General features: G+C 59.9%; 1 protein-coding gene across 7 annotated transcripts in view; it reads right to left on the reverse strand.

The window, feature by feature from the left end:
- Positions 1-16,152, reverse strand: part of ANO1 (anoctamin 1) — a 166,076-nt gene extending 149,924 nt beyond the window's left edge. For 6 of the 7 annotated variants that reach the window (XM_046643440.1, XM_046643437.1, XM_046643439.1 and 3 more), the window contains exon 1: positions 552-624. In XM_046643440.1, the coding sequence (XP_046499396.1) occupies positions 552-609 (58 nt within the window). In that variant the 5' untranslated portion in view covers positions 610-624. Of the gene's footprint in view, positions 1-551; positions 625-16,010 lie in introns of those variants that run through there. The other variant, XM_046643436.1, reaches the window with a different exon arrangement.
- Between the last annotated feature and the right edge of the window lie 3,726 nt (positions 16,153-19,878).

Genomic DNA, 19,878 nt, shown 5'->3' on the forward strand with positions numbered 1-19,878 from the left:
TCCCAACTCACGTCCAAGCCTCATTTGTCTCCCTCCCCCCCCACACCCTCCAAGTTCCTCCGCAGTTTCCATTATGACTCCAAGTCATCGTAGTTACTTTATGTCGCAAATAAATCTCCAGAATAGCACGGAAATATTATGTGTATTAATAGCGCCTGTAAAAACATCCGAAAACCTTCCAGCCGCCCGGGCCGCGGACACGGCATGGCTGGGGATGCTCTCCGGGGATTGCGAATGGCCGGCCCGCTGGCAGATGCCCGCCCGGGGCCCGGCCGCCCCCAGCCCAGCCCAGCCCAGCCCAGTCCGCGGCCCGTCTGTCCGCCGTCTGTTTGTCTGTGGGTGCCCCCAGACACCTGCCGCCGACAAACTCCCTCTCCCACCCCACACGCCCCCGGGGAGGAGCCGAGGGGAGGGTCCCCGCCAGCGGAGACAGGGGTCCCTGTCTCCTGTTCCTCCTGCGCCCCTCATTCCGGGGAAGCCACTATCCGTGGGCGTCCCCGACGCCACTGCCGCCGCCCTCGGGGTCCCCCGCGCCGCCCCTGGATACTCACGCGCTGCGGGGTCTTCCTTAAAGGACAGCCCCTCGAGGCCGATGTCGCCTTCCAGCATGGCACGGTTCGCTGCCCGGCTCCGGGGCGCCCCGGACGCACGGGGTTCAGGAGAGGGGGCGACGCACGGGGTCCAGGAGAGGGGGCGACGCACAGGGTCCTGGAGAGGTCTGCGGCGGCTCCGAGGGTCGGGGTCTGAGGCCAGCTCCGGAGGCGACAGTCCCCCCTCCTCCTTCCCAGACGCAGGACGCGAAGCCGCGCGCGCGCCGGAGCCAAACTTGGCCGCCCTCGCGCACCGCCAGCGCCGCTCCTCCCCCTCGGCTTTTTGGGCTGGGGGTCCCCGACCGCCTCCCCGCCCCCTGGGGGCTACCTGCGGACGCCGCCCTCGCCCCGCCCCACGCGCTGCGCGACTCCCCCGCGGCCACCCGGACGCGGAGCCAGGGCGCGGGACTCTGGAGACAAGCCGCCGCCACGCTCGGCCCGCGGGTCCCGGCCCGCCCCCGGCCTCCCGCTCCGCGGGGCGCGTCCCCACCGGCTCCCCGACCGTCTTATCAGTCGAGGCGGCCGGTGGGGCCCCGAGCGGCCGTGGGGCGCGCCCCTCGCCAGGGCCCCGGCGAGGGGGTGTCGACTCCGGGGGGGGAGGGGGGGGGTGGGAAGGGGGGAGGGAGGGAGCGACCCCGCCCTGAGAGAGGGACACAGCATGGGGCGATTCCTGGGTGACCCAGTTCCAGCAGAGAGTAGTGAGTACCCTGCCTCCTTCCCCGGGCGGCGGGACCCTGACCCATCGCTCCATCAATGAGTCAGAAGAGGAGGCGAGAAACCCGGGGACGAGGAGATCTGGAGGTTACAGGCCAAGCGCCGGCCTGAACTTGAACCCCAGCCTGCACAGAGCTTAGGAATCTAGATAAAGTGAGAACTGTCCCCAAATAGGAGGGAGATCCTGTTATTTGAGGACTCGGGTTCAGCAAGACTGAGATGACTTGACCGGGGATGGGGGTGGGGGGGCTTTGGAGACACATCCTGCAACCCCATCAGGGCTGGGAGCTCGGGAGGTGCCCCCCTCTCCAGCCCTGTTGGCGTTTAGAAGGCAGGGTCTGGACCAGTCAGCATCTTCCCAGGCAGCAGAGATGTGGGCACCGGGGAAGAGCTGGAAGGCGCCTCCTCTGTCTTTGCAGACCTCACACCCCTGACACCTCCGGATAAATACAATAAATTCTGTGGCAGGGCTCCCTTAAACAAAACGTTAAACTGCTCCCTGACCCAGCCCCCGCGGTGCGGGGACAGCGCCCGCCCACCTCACTTTTGAAAGGTTGTGTCACATTTTCTGCACCCCAAGGAGGAACGAGGCTGGTGCCGGGGGCTCGCCCGTGCCAGGGACCCCTGGATCGCCTGCCTAGTTAATGCTCCACCCGCCACCAGCTTTGGCTGGCCCTGGGTGGAAACAAACCCAGTCCGTCCCCGCATGGGGAGGGACCACATCCATGTGGAGGGAATCTGTGCATCGTCGAGGATGCTGGTCCTGCCTGATCCCCAGGCCTGCTGGGCTTGGGACCCACGTGCACCGCTCTGGGCCTAAACCCCTCTAGTAGCAGCAAAGCCACAAAGCAATGTCTCGGGCCCGGAACGTTTTTCCCTGCCCCCCATTCCAAGTGCTATACCCAGAGAGGAGTCCCGCTTCCCTCCTCCCAGCTGGCCAGGGAGAAAGGGGACCTGCCACTGTTCTCAGTATTTGTCTCGTTTCAATCCGGACTGAGAATGTCGGAGAAATGGCACCCGGCCGGATTTCTTATTCTCAGTGGACGAAGGCTCGCCCGTGCAGGGTCTGCCCAGAAGCCCCTGGGGCAGGGGGATGCTGTGTACCCCGGACGCCTGCCCCGGGAGGGCGGCGGAAGCTGGGCGGAAGTCAAGCTGTGTCTCCGGCCCTTGCTGGGGCCACATGCGTCTCCTAGCTTTTCCCTCTGACCCACACCATGGCTGTGCAGGAGTGGAGATAAAAACTCATTTTTCTTGGAAGGGTCTGATAGCCAGCGTGATACATGGCAATAACTCTGTTGTGTAAATACACAGAGAAAATTTTAGAATTCTAACCCCTGGAATGATGAACTATAAACCAAAAAGGCTCAGGGGGAAGAAAAATGTAAATACGGGACCAGGGCTATTTTTAACGCTCATTGTTTACCTTTTTGGGGCAGGGATGGGCTATTGTATCTTTAGCCAGTTTTAAAATGCACATTATTTAATGCATTATTATTAGCAGGAATATGTTAAAAAGCCATTAATAGATGTTGATTCATTCCGATTAAAGCCATTTTTCTTCTTTTAATTTTCTTGGCTCCAATTAGGTTATGTTCTGATGAAACCCTTCAACTGTGTCCAACATATGCGAGAAAAAAAAAAAGCCTGTCGTAGATCCAGACTGTTAAAAAAGATATTCAACCCTGTCCGGTTTAAAAAGATCTTTTAGCAAGTACCTGAACCAGCTCATTTTTACAAAGGTTTGGTTTCGGCTGCTATTTTGGTAAACGTTGCTGCGTGAGGAGGATTCAGGCTGGGGGGAGATGGAGCCCCCAACCTGTCTTTCGGGGACCCCCGTGCGGCCGTCAGGGACACCCTGTGCATGTCAGGGAGACGTTTTTGTCAAGGGCAGAGGGGCCAGGGGACGGGTGCGAGGAGGTGACACGGCTGTCATCACAGCCCCAGTCATCATTACAGGACACAGCAATCATGCCGCACAATGCTTGTAATTATGGAAAATGGTTTCCCTTTTTGGCGAGGCGGAGCGGAGGGGGAGAAGGCAGCTCCCAGCGAGGCTGGGGCCAGCGCTTAAGGCCCTGGGGTTGGCCTGGGTATAAAATTGGCCTTGTAGGTTGAAGGCCCGGGTGGGACGGCTGGGACGGGCTCAGCCCGCCCGGAGGCCCGGGCCTTATCAGACGCCAGGGGCCTTTAGAGACTCTGAACTTGCACGTGACTCCAGGCCACCAGCAGCAGCGCTGGTCTCTCCATTGCTCCCAGATGCTGCTCAGGAGCCAGTGAGAGGCCAGAGCTGACCCGACAAGCAGAGGGTCACCGTGTCTAAAGTCACCCCCCTCTGCTGACCTCTCAGTACAGCGCCTGCAGGCCCCTCAGATAAACCAGGAGATGCCCAAATTTTCACCACCCCCTGCCCCCAATGTCGCTCCTCCTCGGAACACGCCCAGGGTCACAGGTCATTCCAATACTGACTTCTCGTCGTGTCACAAAGTCTGCTGTCAGTTCTCCCTGGGTCTGTGCGCGCCCGCTGTGGGTAGGGCCCCGACTCGGGCTTGCAGGGGTGGGGGTGCAAGATGAGGCCCCAGCGCCCAGAGCCGGCGCACTGTTGGAGGAGATAAGCGACGTGGCAGCGAAGTTAGGCCCCGGCCTCTGTGAAGCAGAAAGGGGGCTGGGACCCCGTGGGGGACCAGCTGGTTCTTGGCACCGCGGTCTGTGCATCTATAAACGGGGCCTCAGCAGTCGCTGCCTCTCGGGGTTTCGTGAAGCTGGAAAGGGAAACCACTTCCGGCCCGGAAGCTGGGCACCCCGAGCGCCGGGTTAGAGGCCGGTCCTGTGTGTGTCCCCATCAGGCGGGCAGGGCCTTGTGGGGGGACGCTGAAATGCAGGGCAGGCTCCTTCAGCTGGCAGCGGCCCCTAACCTGGGGGCCATCGGAGGGCGGGCGGGCTTCTCCCGGTTGAGGGGGGCTTTGGGGCGGAGGCCGGGGGAAGGCACAAAGATGGGGGAGCGGGCGGGAGCAGGCTGGCATGGCAGGTGTCGGGGGTCCCCTGAATGATGAGTCTGAAGTGGGGGCCACGTCAGACCGTGGGCCCCGGGTGGCTGCCCTGAGCAGCACTGAGTGGGTCTTCTTATAAAATTTTTTAAAAAATTGTATGGAGGTGAAATTGACAGAACATAAAACTAACCATTTTAAAGTGAACAGTTCAGTGGCGTCTAGTCCATTCACGATGTTGGCCACTGTCTTGTTCTAGAACATTCCTATTACTCCTATTACCCCACCCCCCCCATAGCAGTCGCTCCCCCCTGGGAGCCACCAGTCTGCTGTCTCTGTGGATTTATCTGTTCTGGAAGTTTCTTACCAATGGAACCCTACCGTTGTGGTCTTCCAGTCTTTTTCTTTTTTAAAAATTTTCTTCATGATCATCATTTTCTTTTTTCCTAGTTCATCACGTTTTTGAGCTTCCTCCATGTGAATCCTGGATCAGCGTGGATTCATTTCTTTTCGTGGCTGAGTAATATTCCACCCTACGGCCTGTACCCCTCTGGTTCATCCATCCATCCATTGATGGCCATTTGGGCTGTTGCCGAGGCCTCTTCTGAAAGGACTCCAGGGGCGAGGGGTCCCCAGGTGGCCCCAGGGCCCCCCGGCAGGGCTGGGCAGAGAGCTCAGCGGCTGTGCGGTGCGGACGGGAGGAAGAGAGCTGGAGAGGAACCTCCCGCGGCCCAGCCTTCCTGGCAGCTGGAGACACGAGGCAGCTGCTCGCTGCTGACACCACGGGCTCCCGACAGTGACCCGCAGTTGCCGAGCCAGCCTGGGCCCGGCCGGATGCAGAGGACCTGCTTCATCCTCACGGGTGTAACCTGCCGAGGGGTCTGTGGCTGGCCGGCCGGCTGCCCACGCTTCCCCGAGAGTCTGTTTATTTAACAAGCACTTAGACGGCACTTACTGTGTGCCGGGCCCAGTGCCAAGCACTTGATAAATATCAGCTCTGGGCAGTCGGCTCCGTTCTCATTCCCACTTTACAGATGAGGAAACCGAGGCTCAGAGAGGGGAAGGCACTTGCTCGAGGTCACACAGTGCTAAGTGTTCAGCTAGGACCCAAACCCGGGCAGCCTGGCGCCAGAGTCTGTGGCCGAGCTGATGTGCGCCAGGGAGAAATGTGGGTTTCCCGACGTCAGTCATCCATGAGCCTGAGCCAAGATCCAACTAGGCTGTGAATCACTGTATATTTTTCTTTAATCCAGCTCCCTTTTGGGGGGGTTATATCTATTTTTTAATTGTGCTGGAATACATATAAAATTTACCCTTTTAACCATTTTTGGGTGTACCATTCTGTGGCCCTAAGTGCATTTGCATCGCTCTGCAGCCACCATTGGTCCGCAGAGCTCACCATCTTCCCAAACTGAAGCTCTGTCCCTATGAAACTCTCACTCCACCCCCCAACCCCAGCATCCTACTTTCTGTCCCTGGGATTTGACTCCTCCAGGGACCCCCTGCAAGTGGGATCGTCCAGTCTCTGTCCGTTGTGATGGCTTATTTCACTCAGCTCCATGTCTTGCAGTCTATCCATGTCGTAGCTTGTCAGCATTTCCTTCCTTTGAAAGGTTCGCAGAACTTTATTTCTAAAGGACCCAGTATCCCTATCGGAAATGGGAAATTAGAATCACTGGTGCTTGGGGAAATACCAAAATAACCCCAATCGCCTCTGTGCCTCGCGCAGGTTTTCTGAGCCTCATGCAGGGACCCCCGTCACATTTGCTGTCTCCCGTCTTAGATGCAGAAGGATGGCCTCCCTCAGGCTCGGAGATCTTGGGGCCACATGATGGAGCTGGAATTAAATATTCACTCTATTATTTTTATCTATGTTTCTTAATCACTCGCGGTCTGAGTTATTATTCCTGCTTACAGCTGAGGAAACTGATACCCAGAGAAGGGGAATGGCTTGCCCAAGGCCACACAGCTGGGAAAGCGGGATCCGATTGATTCTAGAACTTTCTAGTTAACTCCAGAACTCTTCCCGCCACACTGTAGCGACCTTCTGTTTGTTTCTCTAGGATCTGGAATTTGTGTGAATAGACTCAACATACCAGTTGCAACACATTATTACCGGAGCAATAAGAAGGTTATGGAAACAATAGAAAAAAAAAAAAAACACCCATATTTACTCCCTTTAATTTGCTACATCCAAAATCCGGGCTCGGGGCTCCTTGGCCTCTCCTCAACCTTCCGCCTGTTTGTTTGTTTGCAGGATGAAGTGGGCGAAGGGCCCAGGGGAAGACACTCAGCTTGCAATCTTCCAGGTCTGACTAACGTCTTGTGGCCTGTGGACCGGTCTCGCGGAGGCTGCCCCGTATTGCTTGAGTTTTTGGAATTAAACGGACGCTAATTAACGGTGCAAATATTTACGGTCAATGCTCCATCAAAGAAAACGCGGCCTGTTTTTTTATTTTCAGAGTAAATAACACGGATGCCAAGGCTCTTGGCTACAAACCAGAGGCGAGATGACGGACTCCAGGTCTGTCTTGAAGTCATTCGAGGATGGTAGATTTCTCTATAAGGTCCCTTCTTATAATTCAACACGCCTGGTGGCTTTTCTCCGCCGCAAAAGGCCGGGGGACCCTTCAGCCGGTCCTCAGAGAGCGATCAGGCTTTCATTCAGAGTCGATGGCTAAACGCGTCCCCAGAGAAGGATCGCTTCACACGGAGTTTGGTTTAAAACTGAAGCCATCAAGAAGACCGTCTGCAGTCACTGGGGTATCTGCTTCTTAATCTGCGTCTTAAGGCTCCGGCCCTTTTAGGGGCTTTGCCAACAAAGACTCGAGACGTCGCCATCTGATCCGAGGGGCTCACCTGGTGAAACAGCCCATCAGACGGCCTGGAACGCCAGCCCCCCCTGAGACCCAAGGACACGCCTTGGTGTCACTCGGGGTCTTTGACTCAAAGGGAGCAGTTTTTGTCCCAAATGCCTCACCTTCTTCTCCAGTGTGGGTGGGGTGGTGACGGTTCCGGGGAAAGAAAAGACCAGGTGGAGCTGCCTCTTGGGGACAGCCGGCCGCCTCCTCTCCGGAGGGCCCCTGGAGGGCTCCTTCCCCATTTTCAGCCACCATATGCAAATGACAGCCGCTCTGAGAGAGGATTGTTCAGAAACCCTCCTCTCCCCGGGCGAGATAACACTTTCCCAGACATTTGCTGGGAATCTGAGAACGAAAAGCCAAACCCGACCCCGGATGGGCTCCCCAGGGCTCAGAGCCGGATGGCGCTGCGCCCACGGGGCTTGAGCGATAGCGCATGAGGCCCTGGTCATCTGGGGACGGCCCTGACTAGGAGGCGGCTTCCTTTGTCCTGCAAAAGCAGAGGGCGAGTCCACGTCCCCAGGCCACCCTCAGGCGCCCCCTTAACATACATTTGATGTAAAACCTCACACTCGGAGAATCCACCAGCCCCCGCCTCAGGCCTCGGGGCAGCTGATGGGCTTTCCGTGGTGGGCCAGCCTGCTGGTTGGGGTCCGCGGTGCAGCTGGACGGGCCGTGGGGACCCCTGCCACCCACCCCGCTCGCGCTGGGATCCCATAGCACACGTCTGCCTCGATGGGTCTACGCCTCGCCGGGCGCTCGGCCGTGCTCTGCACGGGGAGCAGGGCCTTCGGGGAGGACGGTCCACCCGTGGCCGTGTCTCGGCATTTGGAACAATGTCCCACTGTTGGCCACACGTTTACCGTTTCTGTGGCCTTTGATCGTGGTGGTTGGAGTCGTTTTGGGATCGAATGACCTCTTCACGCCTCTGCCACGCACAGAGGGAAGGACTCTCGAATTATCGCCTGTGCCCCTCGGGGAAGGGGGTTGACAAGTCGGGTAATGCCCACAGCTGTGCACCAGCCCCTCTTTTAACTTCAGTCTATGGGATTTAGGACCAGTTTGGGCAAGCCGGGTGGCTGCCTCCCCTCTCTGGACCATGAGTCCTCTCGCTCTCAGAGAAGCAGGAGAGGGAGGGGCGGGAATGGGACCCCCAGGCGCATGGCTGGGCTGTCCTGTTTGCTGTGGCGTCCTTTGCAGCTTTCTCAAACTCAGCCTCCTTCCCCTCATCCGCATCCAGCAGCCTGGAGCACCCATCTCTGAGAATGAAGTGACGCACGCAGGGAGCACCTGGCCCAGCACCTTGATGTCCTTGGTGGGAAATCCTTGTCCAAGGTCACAGCCTGGCAGCCCACAGCCGCTGCCTCTGGAGGGGGTTTGTGACAGTCAGCTCAGGCCACCACAACCGACACCACAGACGGGGCGGCTGAAACCACAGACTCTGACTGTCCTGGAGGCTGGACGGCCGAGGTCCAGGTGTGGGCAGGGCTAGTTCCCCCTGAGGCCTCTCTCCTTGCTGTGTAGACGCCGTCTCCTCCCTGTGTCCTTACAGGGTCGTCCCTCTGTGCACATCTGTGTCCTCATCTCTTCTTATAAGGATCCCAGTCACACTGGATTAGGGCCCATCCTCGTGACCTCATTTCACCTTGATCACCTCTTTAAAGGCCCCATCCCCAGATGCAGTCACACTCTGGGGTGCTGAGAGTTAGGGCTCCAACACAGGAATTTGGGGATGCAATTCAGCCTGTAACAGGTTTAATGAAAGGACAGTTTGCAGAGGCATGGGACAGCTGAGACATCAACGAGGAGTGATGGGGCACCCGGATGCAAGCAGCCGTGGAGGGCAGGGAGACGGTGGGGCCAGGACCCCAGAGGGCTGGGCTGGAGGGGAGGGCTGCCAGGTGGGCACTGGGGCCTTCAGGACAGGGACCCCTGCCTGGCAGGAGTGGCCTGAGGAATAGACGCCCAGTGTCTCCCTCTTCCTGTCCTCTGGTCCCGAGGGCCCAGCGGGTCCAGAATCCCGAGGGTGATGGGCACAAGTGGACACGGTCCATATAGAGCTGACCATACGGTCCATATAGACCTGACCAGCCTGTCCTGCCCGGGCACAGAGCAGTGCAGGGCAGCGACGGGGCTGGGCAGACAGAGGCTGCGGCCGGCACAGCGTGTGGGGGCTGTGACCCTTGACGGGGACAGCTCAATAAACCAAACAACCGGGACAAACGAAAACAAACATGCCCGGCGGCTGCCCTGCTCCTGCCAGCCGGGAGGGTTTCAAAGGAGCCATCTATATCATAAATCAACCCACCTGGCGGAGGGCCCCCAGCTTCTCGGTGGCTCACAGGATGGACATTGGCTCCGGGACCAGGGAGACTGTTTGGGGCAGCTTGTCCAGGGAAGCGTGGGGCCCAGAGTGGGCGCCCACAGCTGCCACGTGGAGGATGGACCCCATAAAGATGCTTTTGCACATTTCCAAGGACCAATAGAGGGGCTGTCGCTTTGGGGCCGCAGTCACCCACGGGTCTCTGCACTAAAGGAGCACAGATTGCTCCTAAAGGGGCATTGCGGGCCTGCCCTCAGGGCCTGCTCAGCTCCCCCCGTTCAGGGGCCTCCTTTCCATAGAAAGGCACCAGCCCCCTGACCCCCAGCTTCTCGGACAGTTAGAGCCTGTGGTTCTCAGTGGACCCCATGCGAGGCCATCCTGTGGGATTCCTCAGGGAAGATGGGGTGGGCTTTAGTCATTTTGGATAGGGGGCTGCCCAGGACCTAACTCCCCTTCCTATTGGAGGATGCCCCAGCGCATGGGAAGTCCTCCAGCTCCGTCTCCCTGGCAACCGGACCACCGACCTGTGACCCAGGCTTGGCCAATCAGACGCGCCATGAGCGGCTCAGCCTCTAGACGGGCAAGGTTGGGATTCTCTGGGGACCCCGTGGCACTGTCTGGTGGCTGTGGCAGCCGTGTGCGGTGGCAGGGGCGTCCTGGACCCCAGGCGGAGGGGGACCCTTGTCCCTCCCACTCACGCCTCCCCCAGGCGCCTTCGTTCCTGCCTCTCCGGGGGGCCTGCCACCGTGGTCCCTCCTGGATGGAGACTCCGACTTGCTCTCTGTTGCTTGCAGCCAGGAATCCTGACCCATGGAAAGTGGCAAAACCTGCACCCTGGTCTCGGGCATCGTCCTCCTGAGTGACGGGTGTGGTCGTATTTCGTGGACACTGTGGATGGTATGGCGGCTCGTTTCGCTCTTAGAATCGGCTGCTGGGGGGCTTGGAGGTGACCTGAGAAGGTACCCCCAGCAGGCATTTAGGGCTCCGTGCCCCTCAAAGGTGGCTCCACATTCCTCGATCCAGGCCGGGAACATGGTAGGCCCACCCGCTAAGAGACTCCTGGCTCACCGCCGCCTGCCCTTTGCCAGCTCAGGGATCTTGACCAAGTGCCTTTTCCTCTCTGTGCCTCAGTTTTCTGATCTGTAAAATGGGGATCCATTCGGGTGCCTACCCCCACCGCGGTCATGGACAGCGCGTGAGCAAGAATAGCTGAGACACCCCGTGTCCTGCCCACAGCAACTCACAGCGAGGGCCGCCTGTCACTTCAGACCCTCTTCCTTCCAGAACCTTATTTTCCCCGTGCCTCATTTTCCATGCCAACTGCCCAATTATTTTATTTCTTGAGGAATTGTAAAGATCTTGGTAAACTCCCCGAAAACCCTTCCCGAACAAGACGGAACCTAACAGCATGTACTCCAGTAGACGCACGCTCGGACGTCTTGTCCCGCTTGAAGAGAAGGACCCCCCTGTAGTCGCTAGATGGGGGAACCGAAAGTATTTCCTGTCTTTAATAGAGTCTGCAAGGACCCCCAGGAAATATTCAGACCAGGGGATGACTCCAGGCCGTGAAGATTCGCGGGGCGCCTCCTACGGCCCTGGCACAAGTCTCGGTGCCGAGGATACAGGCTTTGAAAAAGTCTTTGCCATTACGGAAATTGTATTCTCACGCGGCAGAAAGAAAAAGCAAATAACATCGTGTTGAAAAGCGAGGGGGTTTTGAAGAAAAGCGAAGCGGGGTGAGGGGGTAGAGAATGACGAGGTGACATGGACAGGGGTCAGGGAAGGGCTGGAGGCCTGGAGGCCTGAGGGACGGAGCAGAGGAAACTTCCAGGCCCAGAGGACAGCCGTGCAAAGGCCCTGAGGTCAGCTGCCTGTTCATTTCAGCACATGCTTCTCCGTCTCAGGAACGCTGAGAAGATCGGGGACATGGACTCATCCTGGATGGACGAACCACGTCGTCGGGCACCATCCTGGGTAAATGTCACTACAGCGACACTGAAATATCCCATTATAGGACGGTGGACGGCGACAAAAAATCCGATTGCTCATGCATTGTTTCCCAGCTCCAGGAAGGTGACGCATGCGATCACTTTACAGTTTCCAAGGAAGGGAACACAGACATGTGTGTCAAACCTCCCCAGGAAATGAGGCAGTTCAGTGTCTGCGGGACAGCTGTCTCGTAGTTGAGGTCATGCCAGCTGCCTGTGCGCGTCCGAAAGAACATCACGTTTGGCCGGGACTGGGAACCATGTCTCCAAGCGACCGCCTCCCTACTTGAGACACAAAGTCGAGGCCCGCACAGCGACGCTGGGTGTTCCCAAACGCAGCCGACGGGTCGGATGCTCCCGAGGTTTCTCTGCACTCGCCTTTGCCTTCCTTTTCAACGGAGTCGTTCATCCGAAGCAGGGCCGGTATGGACCAACCGTCCCGTTTTACAGATGAGAGACCCAAGCTCAGGGGGACCAGGGGAGACCCAGGGCCCTGGCCAGCTGACGGCCCACGTGCACCAGCACGAGCGGTTTGTCCCGAACCTGCGCCACAGACCGCCAGTTGCTCCCCGATATTTATTCTTTGCCTTTTTCTTAGCAAAGCCACTCCTACTTTTTAGCTGGCATGTGACTATCCAGAACAAAGACTGTGTGTCCTGGCCTCCCTTGCAGCTCGGTGGGGCCATGGGACTAAGTTTAGGTCAGTGGGAACGAGTGAAAGTGTATGGATAACTTCCAGGGAGGGAGAATGCCCTTTTTGCCTTTTCTCTTTCCTGGGCTGGAATGCAGATTTGATGGCCTGAGCTCAAGCAGCCATCTTGGGCCTTGGCTGAGTGTGGCAGAGGAGACTGGCAGAAGGACCCTGGGTCTCTGGTGACTTCATGAAGCCCCTACCAGCCCTGGGATCTCGAAGTGCCCACCTCTGGACTTCCCTCACACCAGAGAAAACCACTTCCACCTTTTCAAAGGCTTTTTTCCCCTTGCTGCTCAACCGCCAGAGGCCTTCCCTGGGTCTCCTCTGCCTGCAAAGCGGCTGTTTGTGCAACTCCCACCTCATGCCAGAGATGAGGAAACAGCCCTAGAGAAGGGTCGTGAACTGCCCGAGGTCCCAGAATTCCTCTTATGTAAACGTCTTACTTAAGACCTGCGGGAGATAATTGCTAAAGCAAACAGCTCCGCCTCCAGAGAGCCCGCCAAGACCATGGCCCCGAGGGCCTTTCCCGACAGGACGGTCACAGGAGGACTAACCCATGCGGCTGGTGACACTTCCAAGGCCTTCGCCCTGGCTGCTGTCAGCCGGCTCGGCCCGCCCTCCCTGAGGACACACCGCTGGGCCGGGTGGGCGATCCCGGGGCGTGGGATGTGTGGCCTGGTGCACCGGGCTCCCCTCGGGGCAGGAAGGTCCTCCCTCCCGGCCTCTTCCTATTTGTCTGTTTCCTCCGGTCAGAGTTTTCCTGGACACCCTGAGAATACAGCGCCCACAATGGCCTCTGACCTTCGGAGAGTCCGTCCCCTCTTTCGGGGCCCCCTCCTCTGATCGATGGAGAGTGACATAAATCATCCGGCCACGTTCCCGCCCCTCGGGAGACCTTCCCCCAAGACCCCACGATGCCTCTCCTCACGGGGGAAAAGGAGACCCAGTTTCCCAGCGGAGTCAGGTACTTGGGGCCTCGTCTGAAGAGGAGATGGAGGCCGTGGCCAGAGGGAGGCCCGTCCCGGCTCTGCTGTCAGACCACGAGCCTCGCCCGGGAAGATGCTGTCGTGTGCATCCCGTCCCACTGGGAGGCCTCCGTGGTGGGAGCAGACCCATTTGACAGAGGGGGAGCTGAGAGCCGAGAGGTTGGTTTGCCCCAGGTCACACCAGCGGGGCAGCCCCGGCACCAGGATCGAGCCCTGCCTCAGATCAGGCCCTGTGGTCTCCTTGCTGCCCTTCCCCGCCCCCACCCTGAGAGGAAGTGACCGCGCACGGCCCTGAAAGGGAAACTTTGATGACAGCTGGAGAAGGAGAGCGGCTTCTCGCTGCCAGCCATGCACCCCCAGCCCTCGGCAGGGACCCTCCCTGTGGCCCCACACATCTTGCTGGCCAACATCCCGCAGTGGAGCCTGTTTCCATGCAGCCAGCAGTCAGCAGTGCTGACCATGTTTATACTAGGGTGTGACTGACTGATACATGTCTAACTGCTCCCCTTTGGAGGTGCCGGTGTTATAATCAAAGGCTCTGAGACCCTACAGCTTAGTGACAAAAGAATGAACACTGGAGGATGCAGCTTCCAACAGCGTGACAAGGGGTCTGCCCAGGGGACCCCTCAAGGTACAGCCCTGTGCTGCCAGCAACTGGTTACTTAAGGCCGGGTGGGGCTGCGCAGTTAGCATAGGAGTGTCACTCAGAAATCCCACCCAAGAAGTGCTCCTGGGAGAGACGGAGGCTGACGCCTGACTCCCAGGCCCCTGGAGACGCGCATGTTCGTGCCCTGTAGACGTGGGTGGCGCAGACCCTGCGTGCGGCCCCTCCCTTCCTGCCTCCAGCTTCACCTCTCGATTATCGATGGCTGATGCTTTCGCTCCGAGATTCGGCGTTCCCCAGAATTCCTAGCCCGGAGTCCCCTCCTCTGTGTGCGTCAGGCCGCCCCTCCCACCCAGGGAGACTCTGCCTCCTCGAGGACAGCGATGCCACCGCGGCTGCCCGCCTGGCCGTCCGAGGCCACGAGGAGGAAGCGGGTCCTCGGCCGGTCCAGGTCTCGGTGCCGGGCTCTCAGAAACGCGGCGACGTTTCCGCCGCCTGAGGGCTCCTTGGGAAACATCCGATTGCTCAATCTCATTCCTCCTCCCTCTGTCTTGACTCTCAGACACTTTGAGAACGAACCAAAAATAAAGATTCGTCCTTGTCCAGCTCATGCGCTCGTTTCGGCAAGCCCTTGCTCTGTGCCCCTCTGCCCCGAGCTCGGCTCCCAGAGGAGGCCGGAGGGCCCGGGAGATGCAGGGTCAGCCCCCGGGGGGAGGCTCCGGCTTTGGCCAAGGACATCTCTGGGAAGGCAGCTGCCCTGTGAACTCTGACCTCTGACCTCTGAGGGGAAAGCATGGAGGGGGGGGTTGCGAGGAACCGCCTCCCGCCCCTTCTGTGGTCCAGGAGAGGACACCCCGGCTCCCGTCCTGGAGACCCCTGGGGAGGGGTGCAGGGGGTATGAGCAGCCCCCTCCTTTGTCCCTCCGTGCATTCGCTCACGGATGGAGCGACGTCATTCATTCATTCATTCGGGGATCAGAGGACGGAGTGGGAGCTGCGGGCAGATCCAGGTCGGGGCCTCGGTGGCCAGATTCCCACGAGCCGAGAGGAGGGCCCTGTCTCCAGAAATGCCCTCCATCCTGCCCCAAGACGTCCTCAGAGCCCCTCCCACACCCCACCGAGCAGAGGCTCCTCTCTAAGGCTCGCGGGGCAGGATGCTGGTGGCCGGGAGGGTGGAGCCGGTGTCTCGCCCTCTCTGAGCTTCACGGTCCTTGTCCACCTGGTGGGGAGGGACACGACGGATGTGCCTCGCCAGGCAGACCGGGACCACTCAGTGCATGCTGCTCAGAACAGAATCTGCTCCTCACCCCGGAGGCCCAGAGACGAAGCCCGCTGCCCAGGCCCCACAGAGCGGGGCAGGGCCGTCTGCAGACCCTCAGCCCCTTTGCAACGTCCCTCCCCTGCAAGGGGGTGGATGGGGCTTTGTGGTTCCCAGAGGGGGCTCTGTGGAGAGGCAGCTAGGGTCACTCACAACCCTGACGCCACCCACTGTGTGACTCTCCGGCCGGTGGCTCCATCTCTCTGGGCCTCAGCTTTACCCTTGTGTAAAATGGGATCATAGCCGCACTTAGCAGGTGCCAGGCCCTGTGCCGAGCGAGAGCCCTTGACGCGTTCTAACTCAAGTGTTTTCCATCCCGGAGTCCTTCGGGGCATCCCTTTATAAGTCCCGTTACACCCATGAGCGAACCAAGGCACAGAGAGGTGAGGCAACTTGCTCTAGGCGGCCCAGCTGGTCAACCAGAGAGCCGAGGTCTGGCCCCAAAGCCTTGGTTCCAGGGCAAACCTTGAGGAGCCCCGTGAGGCTCACAGGCGTCCCGGCCCGAAGGCTCAGCTGGACGTCTGCTCCACAGTCAGCGCTCAGTACGAGCCATGGGGTGGTTCTCAACAGTGAGGGGCAACTGTGCCCTCAAGGGACATCGGCAATGTCTGGAGACCTTATGGGGTTGTCCCCCTTGGGTAGAGACCTCTACCCAAGGGGGACAACCTTGTGCCTCGCCAGGCAGGGACACAAGGTAGGGACAAGGCTAAACACCCTGCAGCGTGCAGGACAAGAGTGACCTGGCCGGAGTGTCCACAGAACCTGGGGACGCAATCATCGTCCTGAGGGAGGGTATCACCCCCTGGGAGGCCCCCTGCACTGACATACGCGCTATCAGGCTGGTGGGCCCCGCCTAGAAGCCGCGCTCCCGGGTCCCCCACGTCCTCCCGAGGCCCAGAGGGCAGGCTGGCACCTGCCCCCCACCCCAGGCACGCCGCCCGCTCCTTACTGGCCAGCAGAGGGTCCAGCGGCGTCCCCTCCATCGCAGCGCCTCCCGAGCACCGGCCGCCGGTGGGCGCCAGCTCCCCTCAGAGGGTCAGCACGCGGGGCTGCAGATCCCCCTGCGCCGGAATCCGGGGCGAGGTGGCCCAGGCCGCTCCGAGGGCGAGCGGAGTTTGCAAAGTGAGTCAGCGGGACAAGAGAGTCCACAGGCAGGTGTCACGCCCGTGTTAATCATTAACGTGCAGGTCAGCTCCTCCCCCAGGAGGCCAGCCGACTCTCGCCTGCATGGCACCCGCCAGCCTGCACCGTGGTCCCGAGCGACCACCGCGTCAGGGCCCGGCTTGGTCTGATTCTCTGCTGAGGGCGAGGGTCAGCGCCCGGGGACGCTCTCTCCCTTCATCCACGTGGCTTCAGCTCTGAAAGGTCAGATTATCGAGGGGGAGAGGTCCCATTTCCAGCCCACTACCCCCCCCCCAGTGATAGTCTCTTCCGATCACTCTGCCTCCTTCCCCAGGTGCCTCCTCTGTTCCCCACACTGTTCCAGGCACTCGAGGTTCACCATCTCCTTGAATATTCTCGCCAACCCTTCAGACGAAGGGTCCTGCGTCTCCATTTCCTGGGTGAGGCGGGCGAGGTCCAGGCAGGTGACCGTCCGTCCAGCGACAGGTCTGGTTAAGAGCAAGGGAGAAAAGGAGCAGATCGTTTCTTCTCTTGGGTCTCAGTTTCCTCATCTGGGAAACGAGCCGACGGTCGCACCTGCTCTGAGAGGGGGTCTAGAGAGGGTTCAGTGAGGTGAGGCGGGAAAAACGCAGAGCACGGCTCCCGAGCACACAGTAGGCGCTCAGGGAACGTTGGCTGCCTCTCGTGTCCCTGGGCCGCGTCTCAAGGTCCAGGATCCTTGCCTGCTCTGTCCGCTGCTGTGTCAGCGGATAAATGCTTATGTCGGTGACTTGGCCAAAGCCACAGGGCGGGACCCTCAACGGGTGGGTCCGACTCCCAGCGATGTGCCCTTTGAAAAAGCTGCCTTCGGTCCCCGAGATATTATTCATTGTCTGGGAAGTGGGTTACACCTGCCCCAGGTGGGCGGCGTGGAAGGCAGCGGTCCCCAGGTTTGGCCCCCGGGCTCCACCCGCACGGCCCCCAGACCAGCTGAGCTGCGGGACACTCGGCCGTCGGTGCCGCCTCCATGCGAAGCCCCGGCCGCGGGGACAGTGTGGCAGCTGGGCGCTCGCTGGTGCTGCTCCCCGATTGGAGGACGGCTCAAGGGTGTGAACAAGGGGCCGGGCAATGAGGGAATGTGGGGAGACGCCCCCCGACCCCGGGGGTGGAGGAAACTCTGGGACCACAGGGGGACTCTCGAGGGGGGCAGGGCAGGAAAGCTGAATTCTGGTTGCTGTTGGCCTCCCTAGAAAGCAACTCTGGGCTCGATGATTTTATTCCAAAGCTGGTCCTGGCTCGCTCGGCCACCACCGCAGGCCATCCTGCACGACCTCAGATGACGTTCAGGGGAGATGGGTCAGAGGCCGCCATTGGGAAGGATGCTATGATATATCCCATTCGCTCATTCACTCAATCACCGACTCATTCATTCGTTCCCTCATTCCTTCTCGCTTCCAGAACGCATTTCCTGAACGGCTGCGATGTCTGGAAACGATGCCCCGGGGGTGGAGAGCGGAGCTGAAAACAGCCAGCGTCCCCAACACCAAGCTTGCACGGGGCAGTGCAAGGGGCCTGGGGTCAGGGGGAGAACGACAAGCTAAAAATCCCGTTTTGGAGGCGAGATTGATGCTTTCCTGTGGTCCCCCATTTTGTGACACCCATGCCCCACCCCAGCTCTGCGACTGCGGCCGACGTGGACAGCGCCGGGGTCGGGCGACGCTGGCAGGACGCCCCTGGGGCCAGGTTGCTCCCCACGCAGGGCGCCGATGCGAGCCAGCTGCAGGCTTGTTTGGCGTTTAAAGCCTCGTAACGGGTTTCAACATTTACGTTTGTCTTCTTAGGAATACCCATTACGAGAGCTTGGCCCTTCCAGCCGAGCGTCTGGTTTTATAAATACTTTCGGAACAGGAAGGTTGCCCGCGGTTCTCTGCAGCAGCAGCAGCAGCAGCGACGGTCTTATTTGCAAAAGAAAGTTGGAAATACATTCTCGGGCAGAAAAAGGCATGATGTTCACCCTTGAAGAGAGGCGTCTGGTTTCGCTCAAGCTCTGGAATAAAACTTCCGGGGGCTCTGCCTTCCTTTAAATTGTGCGTGTGGACGTTCCAAGCCGGGTCCTGCCACCCGGCTGCCTGCAGGCCAGACGGGGTCCCCCTCTGGGTTCGGGAGCGTGTTTACAAAGTGACAGATGGTTGTTTCCATAAGGGGATTCTCGCCGGCTTGGCTGGAGCTTGGGATGCGGGGAGCCGGGAGGCGCAGGGGTGCCCCTCCGCGGTGCCCTCGGCCGCCGCGGGCGCTGTCAACAGGCCGATGTAATATTGCCTTATTTGGTCACGCAGCCCAGGAGCGCTCGCGGGGGTTTCGCCTTTCACTGCGTGGGGAGCAATTAACTCCGCGTCCTCGCCGACCAGGCAGGGGGCAGGGGTGCTCCTCGGGGGGACCCCACCGGGCTCCGTGTGTGCGGATGGACCCCCCCCCACCTCCCCAGGGGTCTGGCGCTGACGGGCTTCGGGTGCAGCATTTATGAGCACAGCCCTGCTCAGGGGGCTGCCTGAACCCGGGGAGTGTCGCCCCCGAGTCTTGGGGACCCGGCGGGAGACGAGCCCCCCTGTTTCTTTGCAGTTTGCATGGAGCTTATGGAGATTTTGAGCAACCAAACTGATTGTCTCAGGGCAAAGCAGGGTTCGGGGACACCAGGCGCCCCTGGATTTTGGGGGTACCCTGGGGATTCATGAAGCCCAGACAGGGACAGCAAGAGCGAGCTGTCGGCTGTAGCTGGTGTCACTGGGGACCCAGGCTTGGGGCTCGGCGCCTGCCACGCACCCCGGACGCCGCAGTGGGGCGGCTCTCGTGTGCGCCATGGAGGAGGGGCGGACCACAGATAGGTGGGCTTCTGTCTGAGGGGGGCCCGGCACAGCCCCGCAGAGGTCGCGCCTCCCTCGGAACAGCCCAGAGAGCCCCGTGGACGCTCCCCTGCGGAGCAGCTGCCCGCCCCCTGGTCCGGGGATGGACCTCCTCGTGCCCGCTCTGTGGGAGGCCGGCTGTCCCCGCAGGCCACCTGCTCGGCCAGCGCTCTCTGTGCCCCTGGTTCCCTCTGAGGGTCGTCTGGGGTGGACCGGACCGTGCGAATCATCAGGAAATGAAGAGGACACTCGCAGGGGCCGGCACTCACGGGGTGGCGCAGAACGGGGGGGAAGCTCAGGTGCCTGAGCGGCAGGTGGGGTGATGGAGCTGGCCTGGCGTCAGGGGGCCCTGGGCTCCGGCTCCAGCCTTGCTGTGTCCTCCAGGTGGGACTGCACACAAGTCAGTGCTCTCTGAGCCTCGGTTTCTTCGTCTGTGAAATAGGCTCCCTGGGACCTGCCTTGGAGGGTGGTTGTGAGAAATCGGTAAGGTGACTATATGCAGAGAGGCCAGTGGCACGTGGTACACGCTAAATTGATGTCAGGGGGATTAATGAAATAATTCAGGGAAAAGATACCACCTAAACTTTCCAAAATGTTATTATCTCATCTATAGTTTATTATGCTGGTACACAAGAATGCAATTTCCAGGAAGTATCCTAAAGACAGCGGCATGCCCTTCCCCTTTCCTCTCCCACTTCCTTCTGGCTGGGATAGAGCTGTGATGGCTGGAGTGGGAGCAGCCATTTTAGAGCAATGAAGTGGCTCTAGGAATGGAAGCTTCACAAAGCAGAGCAGCAAAATGTAAGAAGCCTGGGT

This window comes from Equus quagga, chromosome 17 (genome assembly GCF_021613505.1).
Source record: "Equus quagga isolate Etosha38 chromosome 17, UCLA_HA_Equagga_1.0, whole genome shotgun sequence".
Classification (NCBI taxonomy): domain Eukaryota; kingdom Metazoa; phylum Chordata; class Mammalia; order Perissodactyla; family Equidae; genus Equus; species Equus quagga.